This window comes from Phocoena phocoena, chromosome 14 (genome assembly GCF_963924675.1).
Source record: "Phocoena phocoena chromosome 14, mPhoPho1.1, whole genome shotgun sequence".
In the NCBI taxonomy this organism is placed as follows: Eukaryota; Metazoa; Chordata; class Mammalia; order Artiodactyla; family Phocoenidae; genus Phocoena; species Phocoena phocoena.
Window position 1 is genome coordinate 67,464,601 of NC_089232.1, and position 26,461 is coordinate 67,491,061.

Consider the following 26,461-nt stretch of genomic DNA (forward strand, 5'->3'; position numbering starts at 1 on the left):
GAACCAAAATAAGATATTCCAATAGGCACTCCTCAAAAATGAAACACAGGACAGAAAACCAACACAATTTGATTATAAGAGGCAAAATTAGGAACTAAGCTGATGGTCCGGAGGTGAACAGAGGTCCACCTCCAGACTGACATGAACCTTTCCCCACAGTACTACTTTAAGAAATACATATTTGATGAGTATCATTTCTGAGTATTATTTGGTATAAATTTACAGTAACTTTATATGGTCAAGAGCATGCTCAACTAACTGATCATTAGGATAAGAAACTACTTCTATTTTTAAAATCTCTACATATTCTGTCCATGAACATCAGGTAAAAGAAAAAAAGTTAATTTCACCAATAGATGATGTTATAAAATCCAAGAAATTTCTTATTATTTCTTAAATTTAAAAACTTTTTGATGGCTCTTCAATACCAAATTGATTTTTACTTTCAAAAGTAGCTTCAGGGCTTCCCTGGTGGCGCAGTGGTTGAGAGTCCGCCTGCTGATGCAGGGGACGCAGGTTCGTGCCCCGGTCCGGGAAGATCCCACATGCCGCAGAGCGGCTGGGCCCGTGAGCCATGGCCGCTGAGCCTGCGTGTCCAGAGCCTGTGCTCCGCGGCAGGAGAGGCCACAACGGTGAGAGGCCCGCATACCGCAAAAAAAAAAAAAAAAAGTAGCTTCAAAGGGAATTAGTGACAGCAACCACTGCAAGGAAAGGCTACTGGGAATTCTCAGACACAACCAAGGAATTTAATGTCCTCAGTAAACCATCAAATAGGCATTATTGCACTAACCCTGACAGTCATCTCTTTCAACAAAATCAGAGATTTTCCTAAAAAAATTTTTTATAAAGGTTTTTAAATTGCCCAGTCACAAAAATATTCAGCCCACTCTATCTCTAAACAAGCATGGAGGAAGTTCTATTATGTAATGCTCTTAAATTTTTCTCATAAAGATCTGATTTTTAGGCAGGCTCAATTCCTCATTACAAGTCAATATAAAATAAATCTAACATTAAATACAATAAAGCAAATCTCATATTCATCATTTACATTAACCATATAAGCTATGACCGATTCTTTCAAGGCAATGTTACCTCCCAAAATCCAAAAGACTACATACCAGACATTAAGTAACCGGTCATGTACTGCTCCAGATAAGAAATAAAGACCTGTAATTCCATCAAAGGGTTGGCTCTCATTAGGAGGTCTGATAGTTGTGAACATAAGTGATGAAACCGGCGTTGCATGTCCCGTGAAGTGCTAGAGAAAGTTAAATCTCATTTAGGAGAGGGTGTAAAGCAGTAACAAAAATTAGGAGTTCATATGTATCATAAACAATATACATGATACACATCTGAAATCAGAGCTCCAGACTACTAAGGTTATTTGTGCTATATTCCTCTCACTTTAAAAAACTCCATCCAAAAAAATCTCAACATTAAAGCCGTCCCTTCCAACTCCCGTGAGCCTACCCCACAATCTTTACTTCTTCCATATTTGTGTTAAAGATTCACTTCATTCTATCCATTTTAAAAGGGGTGCCTGGGTGCTCAGACACAGCCAAGGAATTGTAGGTCTTCATGTTACTCTCAGCGAGTTGAAACCACAATTTTGAGGCATCATCACAGCACCAAAAGTTCAGTAACCCCTGAGCACACTCAAAATGTAATTCTAAATCTCCACAGCTAAATACAGTAATATACCAAATGCTGGATGCAAGCTAGAAATAAAAAATTACTAGCATTATTATATAATTATATTATTATTGAAGAGAGTAAGATACTTAATTCAAATTCCACTCATTTCATTTCCCATTTACATTCATTCTTCCAATGCATGCAAAAAGGACATGTCTCATCTATTTAACAGATTTGGAGGACTACTTTTGTCTATTAATTGTACTATTTCATATGCTTGAAAATAACACATCTGTATTCTTAAATCAATGTTCTTTGGCTCAGACTTCTGCCTTTCTCCATACTTACTCTACACAACTGTTATGCTTACAACTAATTCGATTCACTCACTCTGTAGACTTCTTTGGTCTCCAAAACCCATAGTTTGATTGTTCGACCAGCTGAAAGCAACATCTTTCCATCTGGGCTGATACACAGGGAACTGACGCTGCTATTATCACCTTTCCATTTGCTGTATTGTGAAGAGAAATAAAAACATCTCAATGAATGGGCAGGAAACTTAAAGCAAAAAGAAAACAAAAGGCAAACTAGGCATTAAAAATACCACTCAAGGGGCTTCCCTGGTGGCGCAGTGGTTAAGAATCCGCCTGCCAATGCGGGGGACACGGGTTCGAGCCCTGGTCCAGGAAGATCCCACATGCCATGGGGCAACTAAGCCCGTGCGCCACAACTACTGAAGCCCACACGCCTAGAGCCCATGCTCCGCAACAAGAGAAGCCACCGCAATGAGAAGCCCATGCACCACAACAAAGAGTAGCCCCAGCTTTCCGCAACTAGAGAGAAAAAAAAAAAAAACCACTCAAGGTTCTATGCCAAACTGCATTCCCTAAAATCCTGACTCAGGTAACCAACCTTGGACATATCACCAAGGTAATGCTTCCCCAATAGGACAGAGAATCAATCTTAAGAGGTACCAGGAAATGGGTTAATAAGAGCTATAAGAATGTAAAATGGGTAGCTGTGTCTCCTGTGATCCATGGTGATCCTGTTAATGCCCAGGAAACTACCATGCTGGCTGGACCTCTACGTAGAACCCAGCCTATCCCCTCCATAGTTCCTGCATTCTCTGGAAGGTTGAGAACTTAATTTACTTAGTAACACAAATGATCTCTCAACCTACAGTACAAAAGGATTATTTCTACCCCAAATCCACAAATATATGTCCCTAGTTGATAAAATAGAATAAATTAGGTAAAATGATCCCTTTCTAATACCACAAATATGATTAACAGCAAGAGTCTTTGTTGACGGTTGCATACGTTAATGCTATTTATAAGCAACAAGGAGCCTGGCTTGGCTATTCACTTATAAAATCAAGAAGTAACAGTAGCACGGCTTCCCTGGTGGCACAGAGGTTAAGAATCCGCCTACCAATGCAGGGGACACGGGTTCAAGCCCTGGTCCAGGAAGATCCCACATGGCATGGAGCAACTAAGCCTGTGCACCACAACTACTGAGACTGCGCTCTAGAGTCTGTGAGCCACAACTACTGAAGCGCATGTGCCTAGAGCCCATGCTACACAACGAGAAGCCACCGCAGTGAGAAGCCACACACCGCAACGAAGACTAGCCCCTGCTCGCTGCAACTAGAGAAAGCCCATGTGCAGCAACAAAGAACCAGTGCAGCCAAAAATAAATTAATTTAAAAACAAAAAACAGAAGTAACAGGAGCAATCTTCTTACGAATAAAGGTTAGTTCTAAAGTGGAAGAAAACATATTGCTCTGCCAGTCACACTGGAATATGTCAAATTACTCATTTGGAAAAACAAAATTAGATTCCTGTCTTATATTACATACACACTAAACTTAATAAAATTAAACCAAAACTAACTGATTAAAAGTATTAAAAAAATACTGGGGCTTCCCTGGTGGTGCAGTGGTTCAGAGCCCACCTGCCGATGCAGGGGACACGGGTTCGTGCCCCAGTCCGGGAGGATCCCACATGCCGCGGAGCGGCTGGGCCAGTGAGCCATGGTCGCTGGGCCTGCGTGTTCGGAGCCTGTGCTCCACAATGGGAGAGGCCACAACAGTGAGAGGCCCGCGTTCCGGGGAAAAAAAAAAAAAAAAAAAAAAAACTTACGAGAAAGTTTTTATAATCATGGGGTTAGGAAAAGCCTTCCAAAGCAATTACAAACAAAGAATCACAAAGGAAAAAAATAATCAAGTTTAATTAAATAAAACTCTGTACTACAAAATAAGTCATAAAATTAAAAGCAAAAGGCTAGGAGAAAAATATCAAAAATATACAGGCGAAGAGTGTGGAGGCAGAGTCAAGATGGCGGTGTGGGAAGACATGGAGTTAGCTTCTCCCCACAACTAGGGCGCCTAATGGCCGCTGATGGGGGACTCTGACACCCAAGGGGAAGGGAGGAACCCCAAGGTGAACTGGTAGGACGCAGTGGAACTGGGTGGGGGAGAAGTGGAGGCCAGACAGGATCGGCACCCCTGAGGCCGGGGGGATCAACAGGCAGGCGGGAGGGACTCTCGGGGAAGAGCCAGAGAGAAGCAGAGGGCGATCGCCTGGCCCACTCGGGCAGAGGAGTCTGCTGAGCTCCCAGGCTGGTACCCCCACCTCCAAAGCCCCCTCTAGGTCTCCTGGGTCCTTGGGGGCATAGGAAGGAGGCTGAGGGGAGAACAGGAGAGGCAGGCGGGAGGGGCCTTCCCAGACCGGAAGAGCAGGAGAGGAGGGCGTGTGTCCTGCCCACTTGAGCCCAGGAGGCCTGCTGGGCTCCCAGATGAGGTCCCCTGCCCTCTGAGACCAAGCCCCAACCCCCATAGCCCCCAGGGCCTTTTCCAGCCCTGTGGGACCTGAGCATTGGCCCCGCCCAGCACCCAAACCCTGCCCTTGCTTAGGTCCCACCCTCTACAGCCAAGGCCTTCCCCCCACCCCTTTCTTTTTCCGTCCTCCTTCTTTTTACTACTGTGGTATTGATGTCCCTTCCGGTTTTTGATTCATCTTTTATATTCTTTCTAACATAACTGTTAGTTTCCTAGTTTAATTTTATTTTTTACTTTGTTATTGTTCCCTTTTTTTTCTTTTTCCTGCCCCAGGCGGCTTGCAGAATCTTGGTTCACGAGCCTGGGGTCAGGCCGAAGCTCCTGCGGTGGGAGCTCCGAATCTTAATCTTAACCACTGGACTAACAGAGAACCTGGGACCCCAGGGAACATTCATTGGAGTGAAGTCTCACAGAGGTCCTCATCTCAGCACCAAGACCCAGCTCTACCCAATAGCCTACAAACCCCCGAGTTGGAAACCTCAGGCCAAACAACCAGTAAGACAGGAACACAATCCCACTCATAAAAAAAAAAAAAAAAAAAAAAAAGTCACAGATGAAGGAGCAAGTAAAAGCCTACAAGACCAAATAAATGAAGAGGAAATAAGCAATCTACTGAAAAAGCATTCAGAGTAATGATAGTAAAGATGACCTTGAATCTCAGAAATAGAATGGAGGCACAGATTGAGAAAATACAAGAATTGTTTATAACAAAGATCTAGAAAACTAAAAAACAAACAGAGATGAACAACATAATAGCTGAAATGAAAAATACACTAGAAGGAATCAATAACAGAATAACTGAGGCAGAAGAACAAATAAGTGAGCTGGAAGACAAAATGGTAGAAATAACTGTTGAGGAGCAGAATAAAGAGAATAAAAGAACTGAAGACAATTTCAGAGACCGCTGGGACAACATTAAACGTACCAACATTCGAATTATAGGGGTCCCAGAAGAAGAAGACAAAAAGAAAGGGTAAGAAATTATTTGAAGAGATTATAGTGGAAAACTTCCCTAGCATGGGAAAGGAAATAGTCACCCAAGTCCAGGAAGCACAGGGAGTCCCATACAGGATAAACCCTAGGAAAAACACACCAAGACACACAGTAATCAAAGTAACAAATATTAAATTCAAAGAAAAAATATTAAAAACACTAAGGGAAAAACAAAAAATAACATACAAAGGAATCCCCATAAGGTTATCAGCTGATTTTTCAGTGGAAACGCTGCAGGCCACAAGGGAGTGGCAGGATATACTTAAAGTGATGAAAGAGAAAATCCTACAGCTAAGATTACTCTACCCAGCAAGGATCTCATTCAGATTCGATGGAGAAGTCAAGAGCTTTTCAGACAAGCAAAAGGTAAAAGAATTCAGCACCACCAAAGCAGCTTTACAACAAATGCTAAAGAAACTTCTCTAAGGGGGAAACACAGGAGAAGAAGACCCACAAAAGCAAACCCAAAACAATTAAGAAAATGGTAATAGGAACATACATATCAATAACCACCTTGAATGTAAATGGATTAAATGCCCCAACCAAAAGACACAGACTGGCTGAATGGATACAAAACAAGACCCATATATATGCTGTCTACAAGAGACCCACTTCAGATCTAGGGACACATACAGACTGAAAGTGAAGGGATGAAAAAAGATATTCCACAAAAATGGAAATCAAAAGAAAGGTGGAGTAGCAATACTCATATCAGATAAAATAGACTCTAAAATAAAGACTGTTAAAAAGATAAGAAGGGACACTACATAATGATCAAAGGATCAATCCAAGAAGAAGATATAACAATTATAAATGTTTATGCACCCAACATATAGGAGCACCTCAATATATAAGGCAAATGCTAACAACCATGAAAGGAGAAACTGACAGTAACAAACAACAGGAGGGGACTTTAACACCCCACTTACACCAATGGACAGATCATCCAAACAGAAAAGATATAAGGAAACACATGCTTTAAATGACACAATAAACCAGATAGATCTAATTGATATTTATATAACATTCCACCCAAAAGTGGCAGAATACACTTTCTTCTCATGTGCACACGGAACATTCTCCAGGACAGATCACATCTTGGGTCACAAATCAAGCCTCAGAAAATTTAAGAAAACTGAAATCGTATACAGTATCTTTTCTGACCACAATGCTATGAGACTAGAAATCAATTACAGGAAAATAACTGTAAAAAACACAAATACATGGAGGCTAAACAGTGGGCTACTAAACAACCAAGAGATCACTGAAGAAATCAAAGAAGATATAAAAAAAAAAAAAATGGAAACAGGGCTTCCCTGGTGGCGCAGTGGTTGAGAGTCTGCCTGCCAATGCAGGGGACATGGGTTCGTGCCCCAGTCTGGGAAGATCTCACATGCCGCGGAGCAGCTGGGCCCATAAGCCATGGCCGCTGAGCCTGTGTGTCCAGAGCCTGTGCTCCGCAACAGGAGAGGCCACAACAGTGAGAGGCCCGCGTACTGCAAAAAAAAAAAAAACAAGAAAAAAACCATGGAAACAAATGACAATGAAAACACGATGACCCAAAACCTATGGGGCGCAGCAAAAGCAGTTCTAAGAGGGAAGGTTATAGCAATACAATCTCACCTCAAGAAACAAGAAAAATCTCAAATAAACAATCTAACCCCACACTTAAAACAACTAGAGAAAGAAGAACAAAGAAAACCCAAAGTCAGTAGAAGGAAAGAAATCATAAAGATCAGAGCAGATAGAATCAAAGAAAACAATAGCAAAGATCAATAAAACTAAAACCTGGTTCTTTGAGAAGATAAACAAAATTGATAAACCCTTAGCCAGACTCATCAAGAAAAAAAGGGAGAGGACGCAAATCAATAAAATTAGAAATGAAAAAGGAGAAATCACAACTGACACTGCAGAAATACAAAGGATTATAAGAGACTACTACAAACAACTATATGCCAATAAAACGGACAACCACGAAGAAATGGACAAATTCTTGGAAAGGTACAATTTTCCAAGACTGAACCAGGAAGAATTAGAAAATCTACAGACTTATCACAAGTAATGAAATTGAAAGCGTAATTAAAAATCGTCCAACAAACAAAAGTCCAGGACCAGATGGCTTCACAGGTGAATTCTACCAAACATTTACAGAAGAGCTAACACACATCCTTCCCAAACTCTTCCAAAAAATTGCAGAGGAAGGAACACTCCCAAACTCATTCTATGAGGCCACCATCACCCTGATACCAAAACCAGACAAAGATACTACAAAAAAAGAAAACTATAGACCAATATCACTGATGAACATAGATGCAAAAATCCTGAACAAACTACTAGCAAAGAGAATCCAACAGCACATTAAAAAAGGATCATACACCATGATCAAGTGGGATTTATCCCAGGGATGAAAGGATTCGTCAATACACGCAAATCAATCAATGTGATACACCACATTAACAAATTAAGGAATAAAAACCATATGATCATCTCAATAGATGCAGAAAAAGCTTTTGACAAAATTCAACACTGATTTATGATAAACTCTCCAGAAAATGGGCATAGAGGAACCTACCTCAATATAATAAAGGCCACATAAGACAAACCCACAGAAAGCATCAGTCAATGGTGAAAAACTGAAAGTGACCACTAAGATCAGGAACAAGACAAGGATGTCCACTCTCGCTGCTCTTATTCAACATAGTTTTGGAAGTCCTAGCCACAGAAATCAGAGAAGAAAAAGAAATAAAAGGAATATAAATTGGAAAAGAAGTAAAACTGTCACTGTTTGCCGATGACATGATACTACACATAGAAAATCCTAAAGATGGCACCAGAAAACTACTAGAAGTAATCAATGAATTTGGTAAGGTTGCAGGATACAAAATAAATGCAGAAATCTCTTGCATTCCTAAAAACCAACAACAAAATACCAGAAAGAGAAAGTAAGGAAACACTCCCATTTACCACTGCAACGAAAAGAATAAAATACCTAGGAATAAACCTGCCTAAGGAGGCGAAAAACTTGTACTCCGAAAACTATAAAACACTGACAAAAGAAATCAAAGATGACATAAACAGATGGAGAAATATACTGTGTCCTTGGACTAGAAGATCAATATTGTGAAAATGACTATACTACCCAAAGCAATCTACATATTCAGTGCAATCCCTATCAAACTACCAATGGCATTCTTCACAGAATTAGAACAAAAAATTTTACAATTTGTATGGAAACACAAAAGACCCTGAATAGCCAAAGCAATCTTGAGAAAGAAAAATGGAGTTGGAGGAATGAGCCTCCCCAACTTCAAACTACACCACAAAGCTACAGTAATCAAAACAGTATGGTACTGGCACAAAAACAGAAATATAGGTCAATGGTACAAGACAGAATGCCTAGAGATAAAACCATGCACATATGGGCACCTAATTTACAACGAAGGAGGTAAGAACACACAATGGAGAAAAGACAGCCTCTTCAATAAGCGGTGCTGGGAAAACTAGACAGCTACATGTAAAAGAATGAAATCAGAACACTACCTAACACAATACACAAAAATAAACTCCAAATGGATTAAAGACTTAAATGTAAGACCAGACACTATAAAACTCTTAGAGGAAAACATAGGAAAAACACTCTGACGTGAACCACAGCAAGTTCTTTTTTGACCAACCTCCTAGAGTAATGGAAATAAAAACAAAAATAAACAAATGGGACTTAATTAAAGCTTTTGCACAGTAACAGAAACCATGAACAAGACATAAAGACAACCCTCAGAATGGAGAAAATATATGCAAATGAAACAACGGACAAGGGATTAATATCCAATATATACAAACAGCTCATGGAGCTCAATATCAAAAACACAAACAATCCAGTTAAAAAATGGACAGAAGACCTAAATAGACATTTCACCAAGGAAGACATACAGATGGCCAAGAGGTGCATGAAAAGATTCTCAACATCACTAATTATTAGAGAAATGCAAATCAAAACTACAGTGAGGTATCACCTCGTGCTGGCCAGAATGGCCATTATCAAAAAATCTAGAAACAATAAATGCTGGAAAGGGTGTGGTGAAAAGGGAACCCTCCTGCACTGTTGGTGGGGATGTAAACTGATACAACCACTATGGAAAACACTATGGAGGTTTCTTAAAAAACTAAAAATAGTTTTCATCTATAGCCTCCTGTTTTACTTGTTTCTTACCATGTGCATGTATTACGTTTATAATTAATAAACTTGATGTTAAAAATAAAAAATTAAAAAAAAAAAAAAAACTAAAAATAGAACTACCATATGATCCAGCAATCCCACTACTGGGCATATACCCTGAGAAAACCATAACTCAAAAAGAGACATGTACCACAATGTTCACTGCAGCACTATTTACCATAGCTAGGACATAGAACCAACCTAAATGTCCATCGACAGATGAATGGGTAAAGACTCAGCCATAAAAAGAAACGAAATTGAGTTATTTGTAGTGAGGTGGATGGACCTAGAGTCTCTCATACAGAGTGAAGTAAGTCAGAAAGAGAAAAACAAATACCATATGCTAACACATATATATGGAATCTAAAAAAAAGTTGTACTGATGAACCTAGTTGCAGGGAAGGAATAAAGAGATGAGACATAGAAAATGGACTTCAGGACATGGGGTAGGAGGGTGAAGCTGGGGCGAAGTGAGAGTAGCATCAACATACATACACTACCGAATGTAAAATAGTTGGCTGGTGGGAAGCAGCAGTATAGCACAGGGAGATCGGCTTGGTGCTTTGTGATGACCTAGAGGGGTGGGATAGGGAGGATGGGAGGGAGGCTCAAGAGGGAGGGGATATGGGGCCATGTGTATGTATATGGCTGATTCGCTTTGTTGTGCAACAGAAACTAACACAGTATTGTGAAGTAATTATACTCCAATAAAGACCTATTAAAAAAGAGAAAAATATATATAGGCAAAGAATACTCAGAATACATAAATAGCTCTTTGTATTCAAGAAAAAACTCCTTGAGTTTAAAAAAAAACTCAAAATAAAAATAGACAAAGGATATATAAACAAGCAATTCATAGAAGAAACACAACTGTCAATAAACATGAAAACACCCAACCTCACCAATAATCAAGGAAATGCAATAATGTATGAAAACTTTTCCTTTACCCTCATTGGTCCCTAACATTCTTGACAATTTCTCACCAATTCCCAGAGCTTCAACACTCACCTGTACTCCTTATTCAACATCTACTCACTGAATTGACACACTTTTAAAAAAAAGACATGATCACCATCCTGACAAGCTTCCTGAATCTATTTCGCCACTGAGCACTGAAAAGGCCAGCACAGAGCCAACACCACCACATCCCTGTCCCCTGTTACTTGTGCAACCCTCCTCCATCAGCAGAAACTGGGAACTTGATAGAATTCCCAAGCCCCAACCTAGACCTACTAAATCAGATCTGTAAGCACACACAACATATGTGCACATTAAAGCTTGAAAAGCACTAGATCAGAAGATTCCTCTCTGGGAAATGTGACAGGTTCCAGAGGAATGACCTACACATCCTGATACTGAAGGCCTCCCAATCACTCTACAAATGAAGCCCAGCAACTGAGCCACACACCCACAATGGCTTTCCAATCAGCTTTTCAATGTTTCATTTTCGAAAACCAACAGGCAGCCGAGATCTCCAGTCACTTGAAGAATGCCTTTAACATGAAAGAAACCAAAATCAAACAAAAATCAAAACACATTCTCAAGAGGGAGATGACGAAAAGTAAAAAAGTTTAAATCCTATAATATCTTCAGAGAGTTAGAAAATATTATACACATGACAGAAACATGACACAACAAAAAAGAAATACTCAAAGAACGAAAAACAGCTCCCAGAAGTTAAAAATTTAGAGAAACTTAAAAATTCAATACAAGATTTAGAAGGTAAAATTGAAGCAATTTCCCAGGTAACAGAAGAAAAAGACAAAAGAGAAAATGAAAATAAGGTAAGAGACCAAAAGGATTAGTCCAGGAGATATAACACCTAAATAACAGTATGTAGTATAAGAGAAAGATCAAAGAAAAGAGAAGGAATGAAATTATCAAATACACAGTATGAGAAGAACGCAGGACATGAATTCCCAGGCTAAAAGGTCCCTCAAGTGCCAACATAATTCACTGACTGAAGAAAAAAAAGCACAGGATATTTTAAAATATAAAAATAATGAACAATGAAAGCCAAAAAACCAACGAACCAATGCTTCAAAATCCTGAGGGGAGGGCTTCCCTGGTGGCGCAGTGGTTAAGAATCCACCTGCCGATGCAGGGGACACGGGTTCGAGCTCTGGTCTGGGAAGATCACACATGCAGAGGACAACTAAGCCCATGCACCACAACTACTGAGCCTGCGCTCTAGAGCCCGTGAGCCACAACTACTGAAGCCCAAGCGCCTAGAGCCCATGCTCCGCAACAAGAGAAGGCACTGCGATGAGAAGCCCGCGCACCGCAACGAAGAGTAACCACCTGCTCGCCGCCAACTAGAGAAAGCCCGCGCGCAGCAACGAAGACCCAACGCAGCCAAAAATAAATAAATAATTAATTAATTAAAAAAAAAAATCCTGAGGGGAATTAGTTCCAACCCAAAAGTCTGTATCTTCAAATTATCAATCAGCTGTGAGGATAGAATAAAGACACTGGTAGACATGGATGGCAAATTATTGAGATTTTGCTTGTCTTCCAGGAAGCTACCAATTTGTGTGTGTCACCAAAAAGAAGGAATAAAGCAACAAAGAGAAAAATGGGATCCAGGAAACAGAGGCTCCATCTGGCAAGAGAATTTTCAAGATGATGAAAGGAAATCTCAGGATAATCACTGGAAGAAGGCAGAGAAGTCCTCCAAGAAATAAATGAAACTGGAGGGAAGCCTCCAAAGATTAAATAACTGATTGATTAACTGATGTGTCTGAAAATAAATGAGATTTACACTGTTGCAGGAATGAGACTGAACTAACGACAGGTATATACAAAACTAAGCAAATGAACAATAAAGCAATTATAAACCCCAAGAAAAGCAAAATTTTGTGCCAGAATATAAACAGTACAGTCCAAGTCTCATCTGTAACAATATTTAATTAGGCATAATGTGAACAATGAATACTGCTTAATCAAAGTGTGACATTACAATATCGGGAAAATGGGAACAGAAAAAGGTAGAGGCTAAGAACTAAATCCTCATCTTCTATAGTAGGAAATCAACAGATAATACCTAAAATGGAAAATAAACTCAGTTACCTATAGCCTAAGAATGCCAAGAATGAAACTGGAAACAAAATATTGTATGAGACAGCACAGTTTGGATGAAAGCTCAGGCTGTGATTCAACCTATTTCTTAACTGTAAAACAGGGATGGAGACCACCTCGCAGTGTTACAAATACAATACTGTGTATAATATGTTGAACGGTGCCTTGAACATTATTAGTCCCTATGTGAAGAATGTGACTTGGTGAACTCTCATCCAGACAGCATTTAAAAAGTACAGCTGCGGGCTTCCCTGGTGGCACAGTGGTTGAGAATCCACCTGCCGATGCAGGGGACAGGGGTTTGTGCCCCAGTCCGGGAGGATCCCACATGCCACGGAGGCGTCTCTTTACAACTATGAGTATGGAAACTACCACCGCAGGTAAATGGAATGAACTTACTGAACCTCTAGGCAAATGATTATTCTCTGCCCCTCCAGCCCCAAACCCTCCTTAAAATTCTAAGCCTCTATCACCACCCCTTCTGCTGGGTCTTGCCTTTCATGTATTACTTCAAATTCAATTTGCTTAAAAACTAAAACCACTTCCCTCTTCTGAGTTTCTATTAACTGCACCACTAGACACCTAGTAAGTTCAGAAAGCTGTAAACTTAGTTACATTTTATTTAACCCCTTTCTTCACTCAATAGCACCCCCTCCCCCAATCCTACCCAAGATTCTTCTTGGTTGGTACCTTTTCCATTCTTTCTTCCCACTCTTACCATCCTACACCCGGACTATTACAACCACCACCCAGGATCTAGCTTCTCTGCCTGTGCACTAGCTCCTTCCCATATATTTTACACAGTGCTAGCAAATTTTCTTCCTAGAGCATTATTTTGGTTACTCTGTTCCCAAGACATTGACCTTCAGTGTCTCATGCTTGCCAAACAGAATCTAAAACTCCACAAAAGAAGTTTGACTACAGTAGAAAAACACTGTGCCAGAATTCAAGACAGCAAGATTAGAACTCCCCTGCCACTTATTAGCTGTAAGACCATGGGCAACATTATCCTCCTTAGGGTCCTCATCCACATAAGTTCAACCACATTCAACTGTCCACATTCATTGAGCATCTACTATGCAGTCAATCACAGGATTAGGTGCTTGAACTAGAAGAGCTGTCTGAGATTTTTATCTATGACACTTAAGGCCAGACTCTCTTATAAGCTACTTTGGCTCATATCCTCCACCAACCATTATTCCCTAATATGGGCCTCCTCTAAATGCCTCTACTGGGTTCCAAGTAAATCTTTAACTTCCCTTTCGCCTAGCCTTTGTTCCTGCCACATCCCCACCCTCAAAAGGATCCTCCCACCCTCTTCTTTCCAAATCTTACCTCTCCTAGAAGACCCAGTTGAAAACCCTTCTCTTCCACCAGGCCTTCCCAACACTATCCTAATCATTTGACCAATAATTACTTGCTACCTTATGGCACCCCTTGTGCAGTTATTTTACTCTTGTACCATTATTTAACTTTTCTGTTAAAATCTTCCGTGTCCAATTTGATTAAATGTTCCTTGAGAACAGTCTGTGTAACCTTACTAGTGTCTACATTCCCCACTGTGTCTAATATCAAACTTTACTTACATCAGGAATATAGCCTTGATTTGTCAAACTCTAATGCATTCCCAAACAGGAACCAAGTTACCCCAGAACCATCAATGTTACTCACCACTTTACTTTGCACGTCTGTGTGTTCCATTCCACAATATGTTTGTCATCTGAACAACTATACAAACAGCCATTGTCTTGATGCCACTGTATGCAGTTGACTTTGTTGTCATGTCCACCACTCTGCAGATTTTTTAAAAAATTAAAAGAAAAAAAAATAAAGCTCATCTGTTACGACAATATGCACCCTAGAATCATTACTAAACACTTAACTAAAATGTTAGGCCTTAACCTAACTAAAACAGCCTACCCATTAACCTAACTAAAATGCATCTATCCATTTCCAATATCAAAAATGAGATAAATCTTCTATAACTTTATCAAATGTTAACTTTCCCTTCTCCTCTGCTGGAAAAACATACTTCCACATCATAAGTCAAAGGACACTAGTCCTAAATGCCACCTGCTTTTGACAGGAATGCCAGCACTAAGCATGATAAAATGCTTCATGTACAGTGGCAAAAAGTTTGGGACACTTGAGTGAACTAATAAAGTCAAATCTTAAAGGGTTTAAAAGCATGTCTAGTTAAAACTATCCTTGAAAATCCCTTTATACCAAAACTATCTCTCAACTTTAGAAATCAATGTTCCTTCAGGGAAACACTAAATGTTTCCGTGTGTTGCAGCTCATACCATATGAAACTTTAAACACACTCGGCACAGCAACATGCTGGCTCACTCAGAGGCACACAGGAATGGAGAAATCAACTGGGAAAGAGCAAATTCAAGTCTCCCACACATTCCAGGACAAGCTCATCCAGCAGAATTAAGGTACTAAATCACCTACACTGTGAGCAATTATTGTTTTCATTCTTTCCATCTGAATTCACATTAAATATACATACAATCAGTCACCACTGTGTACACATCTAAGCATAAAAGTTAAAACTCAAAATCACTACTTCCATCATACAGATTAGTCCCATCTCAAAAGAAAAATATTTTTCAAAAATATTTATTTTTTGGCTGCGTTGGGTCTTTGTTGCTGTGCGTGGGCTTTCTCTAGTTGTGGTGAGCAGGGTCTACTCTCCGTTGCGGCACGCGGGCTTCTCATTGCAGCAGCTTCTCTTGTTGCGGAGCATGGGATCTAGGAGTGTAGGCTTTCAGTAGTTGTGGTGCACGGCTCAGTAGTTGTGGCTCGCAAGCTCTAGAACACAGGTTCCGTAGTTGTGGCACACGGGCTTAGCTGCTCCGTGGCACGTGGGATCTTCCCGGACTAGCGCTCGAACCCGTGTCCCCTGCATTGGCAGGCGGATTCTTAACCACTGCACCACCAGGGAAATCCAAAAGAAAAATATTTTTAAATGCTAAGTTCAGTTACTTCCCTTCCTTCCTACGAGCTATCTACTCAAAGAACTAAGTCCTACATTATAGCCACACACACAAAGAACTGAACAAAGGATATGAACAGATAAATTCCATAGAAAGAATTCAGTAAGAAAATTTTTAATAGTAATTCAAGAGATACAAAGCAAAACAAAGTGCCATTTTTAGTCTGTTCATCTACCAATTTGTTTAGCATTATAATATCCACCCTGGTAAGATTACACGGCACTATCATACGTTGCTAGGGGCTAGCGTACCTTTTTGGAAAGCAATCTAGCAAGTGTCCACTCATTCATTAGTTACTCATTCAACAAACATTTACTCAATACCAATTACATGCCAGGCACTACACTAGGCACTTTCAATATATAATTATGTCTAAATCTCAAAGTCATGCAACGTAGGTTATATAATACTGAAGAGATGAGAAGTTATATTACTTATCCTTGATCATATAACTAGCAGGATTCAACCTCAGGATAGACTAGTTCCAAAGCCTGGGCCCTTTCTACCTCACCACGTCATCCCAACACTCCTTGCCCTGACCCTCTTGGTTCCTTTCTAATAAACTCATTCCCTGTTAAAGATTTATATATAATCCTGGGAGGTATCAAATTGATCTAAAAAGGAGTTCTAGGCTCCATCAGCATCATGTCTGCAGCCACAGTAACTGAGTAAAGCAGCTATCACAGTGCACCAGATACTAGGTACCTACTGACCACAGAAAACTGACCAAATCAAAGGATGAGACCCAAACTATAGTGGGGTAAAAGCCCACGAGGACTACATTCAACTTGGAGGAAGGAGGAATAAAGGGAGATTTCCTTTACATATACCTCTGAATGCTTTAAATTTTTTTCAGTTGTATATTATTTTTATAATCTTTAATATAAAAACAAGTGATATATTTTTATTTTTTAAATAAATTTCTTTATTTTTTTTTGGCTGCGTTAGGTCTTCATTGCTGTGCGCGGGCTTTCTCTAGTTCCGGCGAGCGGGGGCTACTCTTCGTTGCTGTGCGCGGGCTTCTCACTGCGGTGGCTTCTCTTGTTGCAGAGCATGGGCTCTAGGCACGTGGGCTTCAGTAGTTGTGGCATGCGGGCTCAGTAGTTGTGGCTCACGGGCTCCAGAGGGCAGGCTCAGTAGTTGTGGTGCACAGGCTTAGTTGCTCCACGGCATGTGGGATCTTCCCGGACCAGGGCTCGAATCCGTGTCCCCTGCATTGGCAGGCGGATTCTTAACCACTGCACCACCAGGTAAGTCCCAACAAGTGATATATTTTTAAATGCAGATATAAAATCAGATAAAAATTTTCACCTATCAAATTAGCTGGGTTTTTTTTTGTTAGCCTTACTGCTGTTTTAATGGAATAATCAACGATGGCAAAAACACTACTGAAATACACGTACCGTCCTTCCACTGCTGATACAGTACAAATTAGAAAAGCTTTCAGAAAATTGTTATACTATGTATAAAAAGGCTTAACACTCACACCTTTGACCCATTAATTACAGGTTAGTAATTCTGGGAACCCGTATAATAAGAAAAGAGTTTTATAACAAAAAAATCGGAAACTACCTAAATGGTCAGTAAGAGTTAAACCACCAATGGACCACCCCATTTACAGGATTTTATGCAGTCACTGAAAATGTTTATAACTAGTTCTCGACAAGTATGAAAATTACTCATGTTGTAATTTAAAGGAAAATATCAGAATACAAAATAGATAGACAGAACCCAACTGTATTTTTTAAACATATGCATAAAGCAAAGAAATATGCAATCTATCAAAAGAGGTTCTCTCGGTGATAAACTTAGGTATAATTGTTTTCCCTTTTCAACTTCAGGTAGTTCCAAATTGTCTATGGATAGATGTTACTTAAAAGAGAAAACATTCTTTTATTCATATATACAGAAAGCATTCCTATATACAGACAGGAGTTAAGTGAACACCAAAAACATACTGTAGTAGACACTGTCTGAAATACATTATGCCAGTTAAGTTACTGTCTTGCAGCACCAAGCCCTCACTTCTCTGCTCTGGACGCTGGGGCTGGGACTCTGCAAACCCCATTTCTGCTTTGCCAGCTGGATCGTTAGTAGGCTCCCCCAATAAGAGTGCAGAAGGGAGACAAGGCTGGAGGAGGAACAACGGAGGTGTTCCTTCCTGTCTCCCAGTTTGCATCACCCCAACATTTCTTCACCCCAGCAGGGGCAATCCTTTTGGCAGCAGCTGAACCCAATATGCAGTTTTTTCAACACCTGGAGAACCAGAGACACCAGCAGTCAGCTAAAACCCCCTCCTCAGAGGTCTGGACCCTAAGTCTATGGGGCCACTCTCCCTCAAGAGACATCAGCACAGAGAGCAATACCTGCTTCTCAAAGGTCTGAGTTTCAGCAATAATTCCACCACCTCCCTCGTTCCCTAGCCCTGGAGGTGGTGCGCTCCTTCTGCAGCTGCTGTCTGTGATACTCAGAATTCTTTCTACCCTTTCTTATTTTAAGCCTAGTCAATAGTTCTTCACACTCTTCATATCCTGACCTATAATAATGACTAAGTTACCTATCACAGCTTTAACAAATATTACTGTTCAAAATTTTAAATATGGAAAGGGCAGAAAAATGCCCCCATACTGCAGATCCTATAGCATATCCTGAGCTGCTTTTTTTTTGTTTTTTTTTTTTTTTCGATACGTGGGCCTCTCACTGTTGTGGCCTCTCCCGTTGCGGAGCACAGGCTCCAGATGCGCAGGCTCAGTGGCCATGGCTCACGGGCCCAGTCACTCCGCAGCATATGGGATCTTCCCGGACCGGGGCACGAACCCATGTCCCCTGCATCGGCAGGCGGACTCTCAACCACTGCGCCACCAGGGAAGCCCTGCTTTGTTTTTAATAAGTCTCTAATAATCAGTTTCCTGTCATCGCTCTTATATATAATACACACACACACACACACACACACACATACTTACTATCAATTTACTGTGTAATTCTCCTTTTACTGTACTGTATAATAAAATACTACCAACTGCTGTACCAAGAGCCAACAAGTCAACCTGGTTACTTGTCCCTATAGCTTCTGATTTCCTTTTTTTCCTCTGTGGACCTTCCTGGAAAAAAAAGAAAAAACAATTTTTTACTTTATTATTTCAAACACTGAAACATCATTAATGCAAAAATGCAAATGCCCACTAGCCCACAAATGAATGTGACTGCTTCTAAGAAATTTTTTTTTTAAAGTGGAGATGTGATTTGCTCTCAGATGATTTCTTTCTCACTACTTAGAAAATAATTACTCCAATGGAAAGAACTCATAATACTCTGTCCCCATCTCCTACCTCTCTGAAAGGAAGGCAAACAGGATAACTGAGTATGCTCTTGGTAGTATTCTACTCTTAACAAGTCCGAACAGCCTCAATGCTGCTTCCACTTCTCGGAAACCAACCATTCCCAACACAAGTGAAGCCTCCACTCCGAAGCAAAGAGATTACAGATCCATACACAAGCAGCCAATGCTTTCCCCCTCCCCACCTCCCCCAAAATCTTTCCTTGCATTGTGGATTCATTTTCAGGAAAAGGGACTCAAATGTTTTTATATTTATAAACATACAATTACCTCACTTAAGAGTCAAAAAATGGTTGTAACTCGTATAGCAGTGCAAAGCACACACTAAAGAAGTTGTTCCAGTGACTCTTTAAGGGTCAGTATGAAAGTTCCATGTTGTCTTTGTGATTCTAATGACTTAAGAGGCACAAGTTTCAATCTAGTGTCAAACAGCCCAAGACTTCTTTGATTTAATTCAAAAAATGAACAGCTCATCTATCCATCAGAAAGACAACCAATTGATCACAACTTTAGAGTACTACTTTAGAGTTTATAATGCTGAATAATAATTTATAATTTTGAAATTTTTCTTCCACATGTTTATAATTTTTTAAAATTAAAGCTTGCTAGCCTATGTTTTAGCATAAAGAAGTTCTGAGAAATCCATTCTTTTAGTGTAAAAGAGACCAATATTACAAAAAAGAGAACATTTTCTCCATAGTGGAAGATCTTTGCTCCACAGCACAAAAAAGCAGCCCAGGATACATAAAATCTGCCCAACCCAGAAAACCACCAATGAAAACTACGATGTTACCAGTGCATAAAGAAAATCAAGGAGCAAATTTGTAAGACATTTTCCATTTTTTTTCTCTTAGTTATCCTCTAGAGATGTTACATTTGAAGAATTTGATTCATTGGACGCTCTAAGTCAACAAAAAGTTAAAAGATTTAACAAAAAATAAGGTAACTTTAAATACAGAAAAAATAATGAACATTTTGCAAGTCCTGAGAAATGTATCCATATTAATAAACTCAAAAGGGAGGTCACAATTAATAGCCAAAGTATAAAAACGTCTGATGGTCCCCTCAGTAACATTCTTCGTCAGGAAATGTCCTAGGCCCCACCTTCAGTTACGTGAATTTCTAAAGCCACCTCTGAATGATTCCAGAGGGCAAATGTGGTTTCTGCATAAGGTTATGGACATAAACACCTATTTCAGGCAAGGACAATAGAGGAAATTATATAGAGGAATATATACTACTACCTCATCAGAAACCTCTCCTCTGAAAGATTCTAGAAAGCATTTCTTCTATTCTTGGTTTTCCCCAAATCAAATTAAAATTATCTACAATGAGGTTTCTAACGTATGAAACATAGGCTGGTCCAAATATGTATATGTTTTTCTGCAGATGTGAATTTGCATTAAAAAGCACAAAGAAATTTTAGAAATTAAATGTTAACATATTCAAAAACCTGATTTCCCTATCAGCAAAATCTCTATTTTTAGGAGAAGCAGAGGCTAGTGGTAGGAGTATCACAGAATCTATGCTCAATTTTGAGGATCACTGGTCTAAATCTAAATAATAATCCAATTAATTAACCTCAAAGAACTAATGACTCATGTATGTTTTCTCCGAGTTGGATGATCTTTTTAAAAATAACTTCCCATTCAGCAGGATGTGCATCAACCAGATAAGAAGTTTATATAATCAATGTGCATTTAGTGAAATCTAATATTTTAACTATTACCCCATTACTAAATATTTCTGAAACCAAGAGTTTAGTGGTACTGATGATTATAGATTATAACAGACTTTTGTTGGCATTTTCTGTCAGAACCTGTTATTTCTGTGATCAAAAATTTCAATGACTCCCCAGAGAAGAGTAAATCAAAACAACTGTTTGGTAGGGCTTCCCTGGTGGTGCAGTGGTTGAGAGTCCACCTGCCGATGCAGGGGACGCGAGTTCGTGCCCCGGTCCGGGAGGATCCCACATTCTGCGGAGCGGCTGGGCCCATGAGCCATGGCCACTGAGCCTGCGTGTCTGGAGCCTGTGCTCCGCCACGGGAGAGGCCACAGCAGTGGGAGACCCGCGTAACCCCAAAAAAACAAAAACAAAAACAAAACTGTTTGGCATTCAAAGCATCCACAATTTGCCTCCAAACCACCTTTTCCAGTCTTATTTCCAATTCCATCCTTACATTGCACTCCCTAATCACGAATACACTTTCCCATTTGCTTTTTCCTCTTTTGGGAGGGGCCTTTTTCTATCCGCCTCAATTATCAATTTGGTTAAAAATTGATCCTTGCTTCAAGGTCCACCTCAAATATGATCTCTCCACAAAAACCTCTTCTTTCAGACACAGTATATCTGAATTGTCTGTATTTCTTCTTTAATGACTTAGTCATACTGCTTTGTTTCATGTCATGTGCATATTAATTACATGTGTAAATATATAAAGTGAATGGATAGGGTAGGCTAAAAATTTAGTTCATATATCTGTAATCAGAAAATCTGAGTTCCAGGGAATTCCCTGGAGGTCAAGTGGTTAGGACTCTGGCGCTTTCACTGCAGGGGCCCAGGTTCGATCCCTGGTCAGGGAACAAAGACCCCACAAGCCTCGTGGCGTGACCGAAAAAAAGAACAAAAACAAACAAAAAAAAGAAAATCTGAGTTCCAGAAAGTACCAGGAACGAAGACCAAAAGGATTCGGTCTATCACTTAGACTAAATAGTCTCTTCCAGTGTGAAGGGCTGACCGAGCTAAGCAATGAATGCCAACAGCAGTCTCAAGAAAGCAGTATTTGATCTAGAAAGCAATCAGAAGGCTGAGTGAGTCTAAATGTGCATGATTTATAAAAGCAAGGCATAGTACAAATGAAGACAGAGGGAAAAAGCACATCCAGGTGATGAGAAGTCTGATTTTGATCAATTAAGCCCTGACTTTTTAGACTAAGAACCCAGAGTAAGAAGAGTTTACATGGAAAGCCAATACACACACTCATAAAAACATGTATATAGCTGAAACAAGTTTCACCAAAAAACTTATCCTTTACCATGCAAAATACACTCTAATATTGTCTACTTCATCACTGTAATGCTGTCACAACCCACTAAATCTATTTCACAATCCACTAATGGTTCAAAACCTATTTTTGAAAAATACTGACCTCTAGTCACTGAAAATTATGGCAAAGTTTCAAGTTTCACTCTGCAATTAGTCTCCTATGCCATTTCTTGGCCTATCTTAAATGTCACTTACTCTGGCAAATGTCTAAGTTTCATAGGTAACAATGAACAAAATGTGTGCATATTACATGTAATTACATACAGTATGTACATCAAAAACAAATTCTAATACACAGGAACTTCTATTTCTGCCAATAAGATTTATTAGGCAAACCATAGGCTTTTGAAGTTTAAAACTGGAGAGACCTTAAGACAGAGCATTATACAGGAACACAACTGGATTGTGCTGCATCCCTAAGGGTTAGGACTGGGGATGCTCAGATTTTTCCTAGAACCATCCTTAATGCTGCTGTGCTTGCCCTGTCTAATGCCTGAAATGCCATGTGCCTCCTTTAATAAGCACTAAGCCATATGGGGTCATGTTAACTACAGTGACAGCAAAGTAACATAAATGCATTTATTGTGGTAGCCAGTCTGTTTCTTCAGGGCTCTACAGCAGTTAGAGAAGGAAAAATTGAAAAGTTTGGATCTTAAAGGAACAATGAAATAGCAGGGTCAGTTCCTGGGTAGCTCAGCCACTTACTGTGTGCCTCTGGCATATCATTTACCATCTCAGCCTCAGTTTACACACATAAACCTGAGGAACTCTAAAAACAGCATCCATGCATAGTCCATCAATCCATCTCCTTGCACTTTTCTCATCATCATCTGAGGTCCTCTTCCCCCCAGGCTCCATCACCCAAATAAAATGCTCAGCTATATGATATACACAAAAATCTTCTAAAAACTACTGTGACATAAATGCAAAGAATTATAATCATTTTGTGACCAAGAAGCAATCTAATTTTTATAAAAATTTATGAACCACTGCTTTAGCTCCTGTTACCCAAGAAACCCAGCACCAACTCATTTTTCTCCACTGATAAGAGTAATGTCACCAAACTCTGTCCTTGGGTGGCAAACTGCCAGTTACTGAACCAGATGCAGAATACTCCTACAAACTGATTTACATGTAAAATAAGGGCTTAAGAGAGCATCTTAAAACTTCAGTGGCAAGGATCATAACCCAGGGACCTGGGAGCAAAGGTAGAAAATGAAGAGTGATTTGTAGCAACCGCTATCTTTAAAAATCACATCCTCTCAATTCTGTGACTCAAGATCTAAGGTTACAGTAAGAGCACTGGACCAGGAGTCAAAGTACTTTGACTCTAGTGGCTACAGCTACTTCATTGGTTAATAAGGCTTTGGAGAAGTCATTTAAACTTTCTTAGTTCTGATTCTCAGTTTTTAAAAATGTAACAATTACAGGGCATTTCACAGAGTCAGGTGACTAAAGTGAGAGCATACAAGTAAAAGGACACTGAAACCTGTTAGAACTTTTTTTAATGTAGTCCAACTCTTTTTCAAGGAGGCCTCCAAAAGTAAAGTGACTTGCTCAAGGTGACAAAACAAGTTTGAGTCCTGGGTATGAAACCAAATCTAGGTATTTTTCTATTGTATCAGACTGCTATAAATAATCCAAAACTGACTTTTAACAGGAAATTTAAGACCAGGCAAAAGTTTTACTCCTGACACATACAATATGATTGAAAGTCAAGAGAATATCAAGTGGGTGACAAATATCTGCCAGCCTAATATGAATGATTTGTTCCAGATAATAGAGAGTTGGGCTCTAAATACCTGCATTCTAGTCCTGGTTCCATTTTTGGTTTTTCGCAAGTTGCTTAACTTTCCAAAGCCTCAGTTTCTTCTTCGCGAACAAAGCAAAAAGTTAGTCTTTATCTACCTTGCAGGACTAACCATGCAAATGAGAGGTAATAACAACAATTAACACTTGCAGCATTTACATACCAAGAACTACTCTCAATGCTTTATGCATCATTAAGTATGTTCACCTTCACAACCACTCTATGAGGTGAGTACTATTATTCCCATTTAGAGGCACAATTCCTACGATGAAGCCAAGCCTGGGTTCAAAGCGAGGAAGTATAGTTTGGGTCCATGCATCTAACCACTGCTCCACATTTCCTCTCACCATTAGAATTATTAACACTTTACAAGACCGTTAAAATACAAACACAGGAATTTGAAAAGGAGAAATATGCAGAGTGCTGTCATCTTAATGACAACTGATTTTTTTTAAAGTCCTAGTTTTGTGTTTGACTTAAGGGCCCTGATAAGGTCTCTTTAATGATCAACAGGAGTCACTTCATCCAAAAACTATGAAAATCAAGCTTAAGATCCGAAAAACACCTAAACATACTCATCCAAAGTATAACAAGTTAGATGTATCCTTACTTTCAACCTAAAAAGTTAGCAGAAAGTTTCCTAGGATAGTCAGGTGGAGTTAAGATCTATACTAAACACTGTTTTTTTTCTTTTTTTGTGTGTATATGTTTAAATACTAACTTTTTAAGGTTTACACACAGTGTCAGCTAAATACCACACAACTCAATACCTGATGCTTCCAAATCACACTGCACTGATTCGGGTTGGCTACCTTATACACGCAGTTCCCACGTGCGTGTGAAATAGTGCTGATGTAGCCAAGTGACTCCACAGTGAATGACATCTTTCATTGAATCCCTAAGAGTGAGAAGCCTTCCCTAACTCAGCAGTGCCCCGTGTAAGAGAAACTCCACCTGGACTCACGTTCGTTAAGTTAAACTACAACTTCACTTTACCTCCATATCCTAATGCAGACTTCAGACTTGGGGAAAAGGCAATGTATAAAGGGGGAGCCGAGCAGATGTTAAAACTTTAAAAGCAAGAAGGTTCAGATGGCTTACAGTGAAAACGAGTCTGGGAAAAGTCAACACTTTCAAATAGTCACATCCTAGACGTGGAAGAGAACACGTGGTGAGCCGGCCCCCAAGAGTGGGGGGTGGAGGGGGGTGTCCGGAAGCAAAGAAATAGACTTGTTCATTCTAACTGCCCAGCGGAAGGCCGATGAGCTGGGTAGGGGTCGGAGAACAACAATACAGCCCCAACGTGGGGTTCTGTCAAAAGCCAGAGCTCTGAAAAGCGCAAGCAGGAGAGCCAGGCCTGGTAGCAGGAAGCCGCTCCTGGGGGACCCGGGGCCTCGGAGAACATGGCGGCCCCCGCGACGGCTGGGCCCAGACCACATGGAGCCCGCCAGGAGGGCTCCGGTCCGCTGCCCGTCGGATCTGGCCGCGCCCTCTCTCGTTGCCCTCAGGACAGGCCACGCACGGGGCTGACGGTGTGGGCCCAGCGCGCCTCCACCGCGCTCTGTGCCTCCTCGCCTCGGGCCTCGGAGGGCCACGCGCAATGCCGGATCGCGCGCCGCCGGGCCGCGAAGCGCTGAGGCTGAGCCTGAGCGGCCACCCGCCCCGCGCCATCCAGCTCGCTTTACCTTGGCCTGCAGCCGCGCTGGCGCCCAGGCCAGGCAGGTGCAGGTACCGCTGAGGTGGGCGGAAGGCACGTACTCCTGGTGCAGCCGGTTGCTGGCTGTCTCCCACACTCTCAGGTGACCGTCTGTAGACGCTAAAGCGAAATAGGCCTGGCTTTGCGGGGAGAAGGCGCAGGGGATCCCCGCGGGGGAGAAGGGGTCCGCAACACCTCCGCCACCCGCCGCCATTGCTGCTCTGGCTCCGCGGCAGCCACGTGTTCGCCCGTGCGCAGGCGCACCGGCACGGGGCGGGGCCTGGAGGGGGAAGTGGGGCGGAGGGAGTGCAAGGAGCAGAGGGAGTGGCTCTTCGCGATGCAAGCGAGCGTTGGACGGCCTACCTGTGGACGGTGGCCCAGTGGGCTCAGTACTAACTTGTTCTGGGGACGTGTGGAGGGGCTTGACAAGACTCCTTCCTTTAAGAAAGAAAGAAAGAAAGTTTTGGGGTTGTTTTTTTTTAATTTAAATAACATGATTGAACGAAATGTTTGAAAGAAATGTTCACTTATAATTCCGTGATTGTGACAACTGTTTCCATTTTTCCTTATCCACTTACAGGCTGTAATCATGTGTTCACATAACAACAATTTATTCAATCATACCAGTGTGAAAGTAACGGTGGGAGAGGCTATTCCCTCTTCTTTCGTCAAGATTTATCCCATGTTACTGCACCAAATAGACAGTTTTTTTAAGGTCTCCGTAACATTTCACCAAATCTATGCATTCTGATTCAAGAAATGGCAGGTACTGTTCAGCCCACACACAGCTTACTGACCAGCAGGAA

The 26,461-nt window shown here is 40.7% G+C and overlaps 1 protein-coding gene and 1 non-coding gene across 2 annotated transcripts in view; both read right to left on the reverse strand.

Annotated features, from left to right (window-relative positions):
* Positions 1–25,877, reverse strand: part of WDR43 (WD repeat domain 43) — a 50,145-nt gene extending 24,268 nt beyond the window's left edge. Inside the window, exons 1-5 of the mRNA XM_065891221.1 lie at positions 25,645–25,877; positions 18,730–18,867; positions 14,433–14,554; positions 2,026–2,146; positions 1,119–1,258 (exon numbers count right to left, since the gene is read on the reverse strand). Of these exons, the coding sequence (XP_065747293.1) occupies positions 1,119–1,258; positions 2,026–2,146; positions 14,433–14,554; positions 18,730–18,867; positions 25,645–25,869 (746 nt within the window). The 5' untranslated portion in view covers positions 25,870–25,877. The remainder of the gene's footprint in view (positions 1–1,118; positions 1,259–2,025; positions 2,147–14,432; positions 14,555–18,729; positions 18,868–25,644) is intronic.
* On the reverse strand, positions 1,545–1,629 carry LOC136134310 (small nucleolar RNA SNORD53/SNORD92). Its single transcript, XR_010656583.1, has one exon. It is a non-coding gene; the product is annotated as a small nucleolar RNA SNORD53/SNORD92 (small nucleolar RNA).
* Positions 25,878–26,461: the final 584 nt, after the last annotated feature.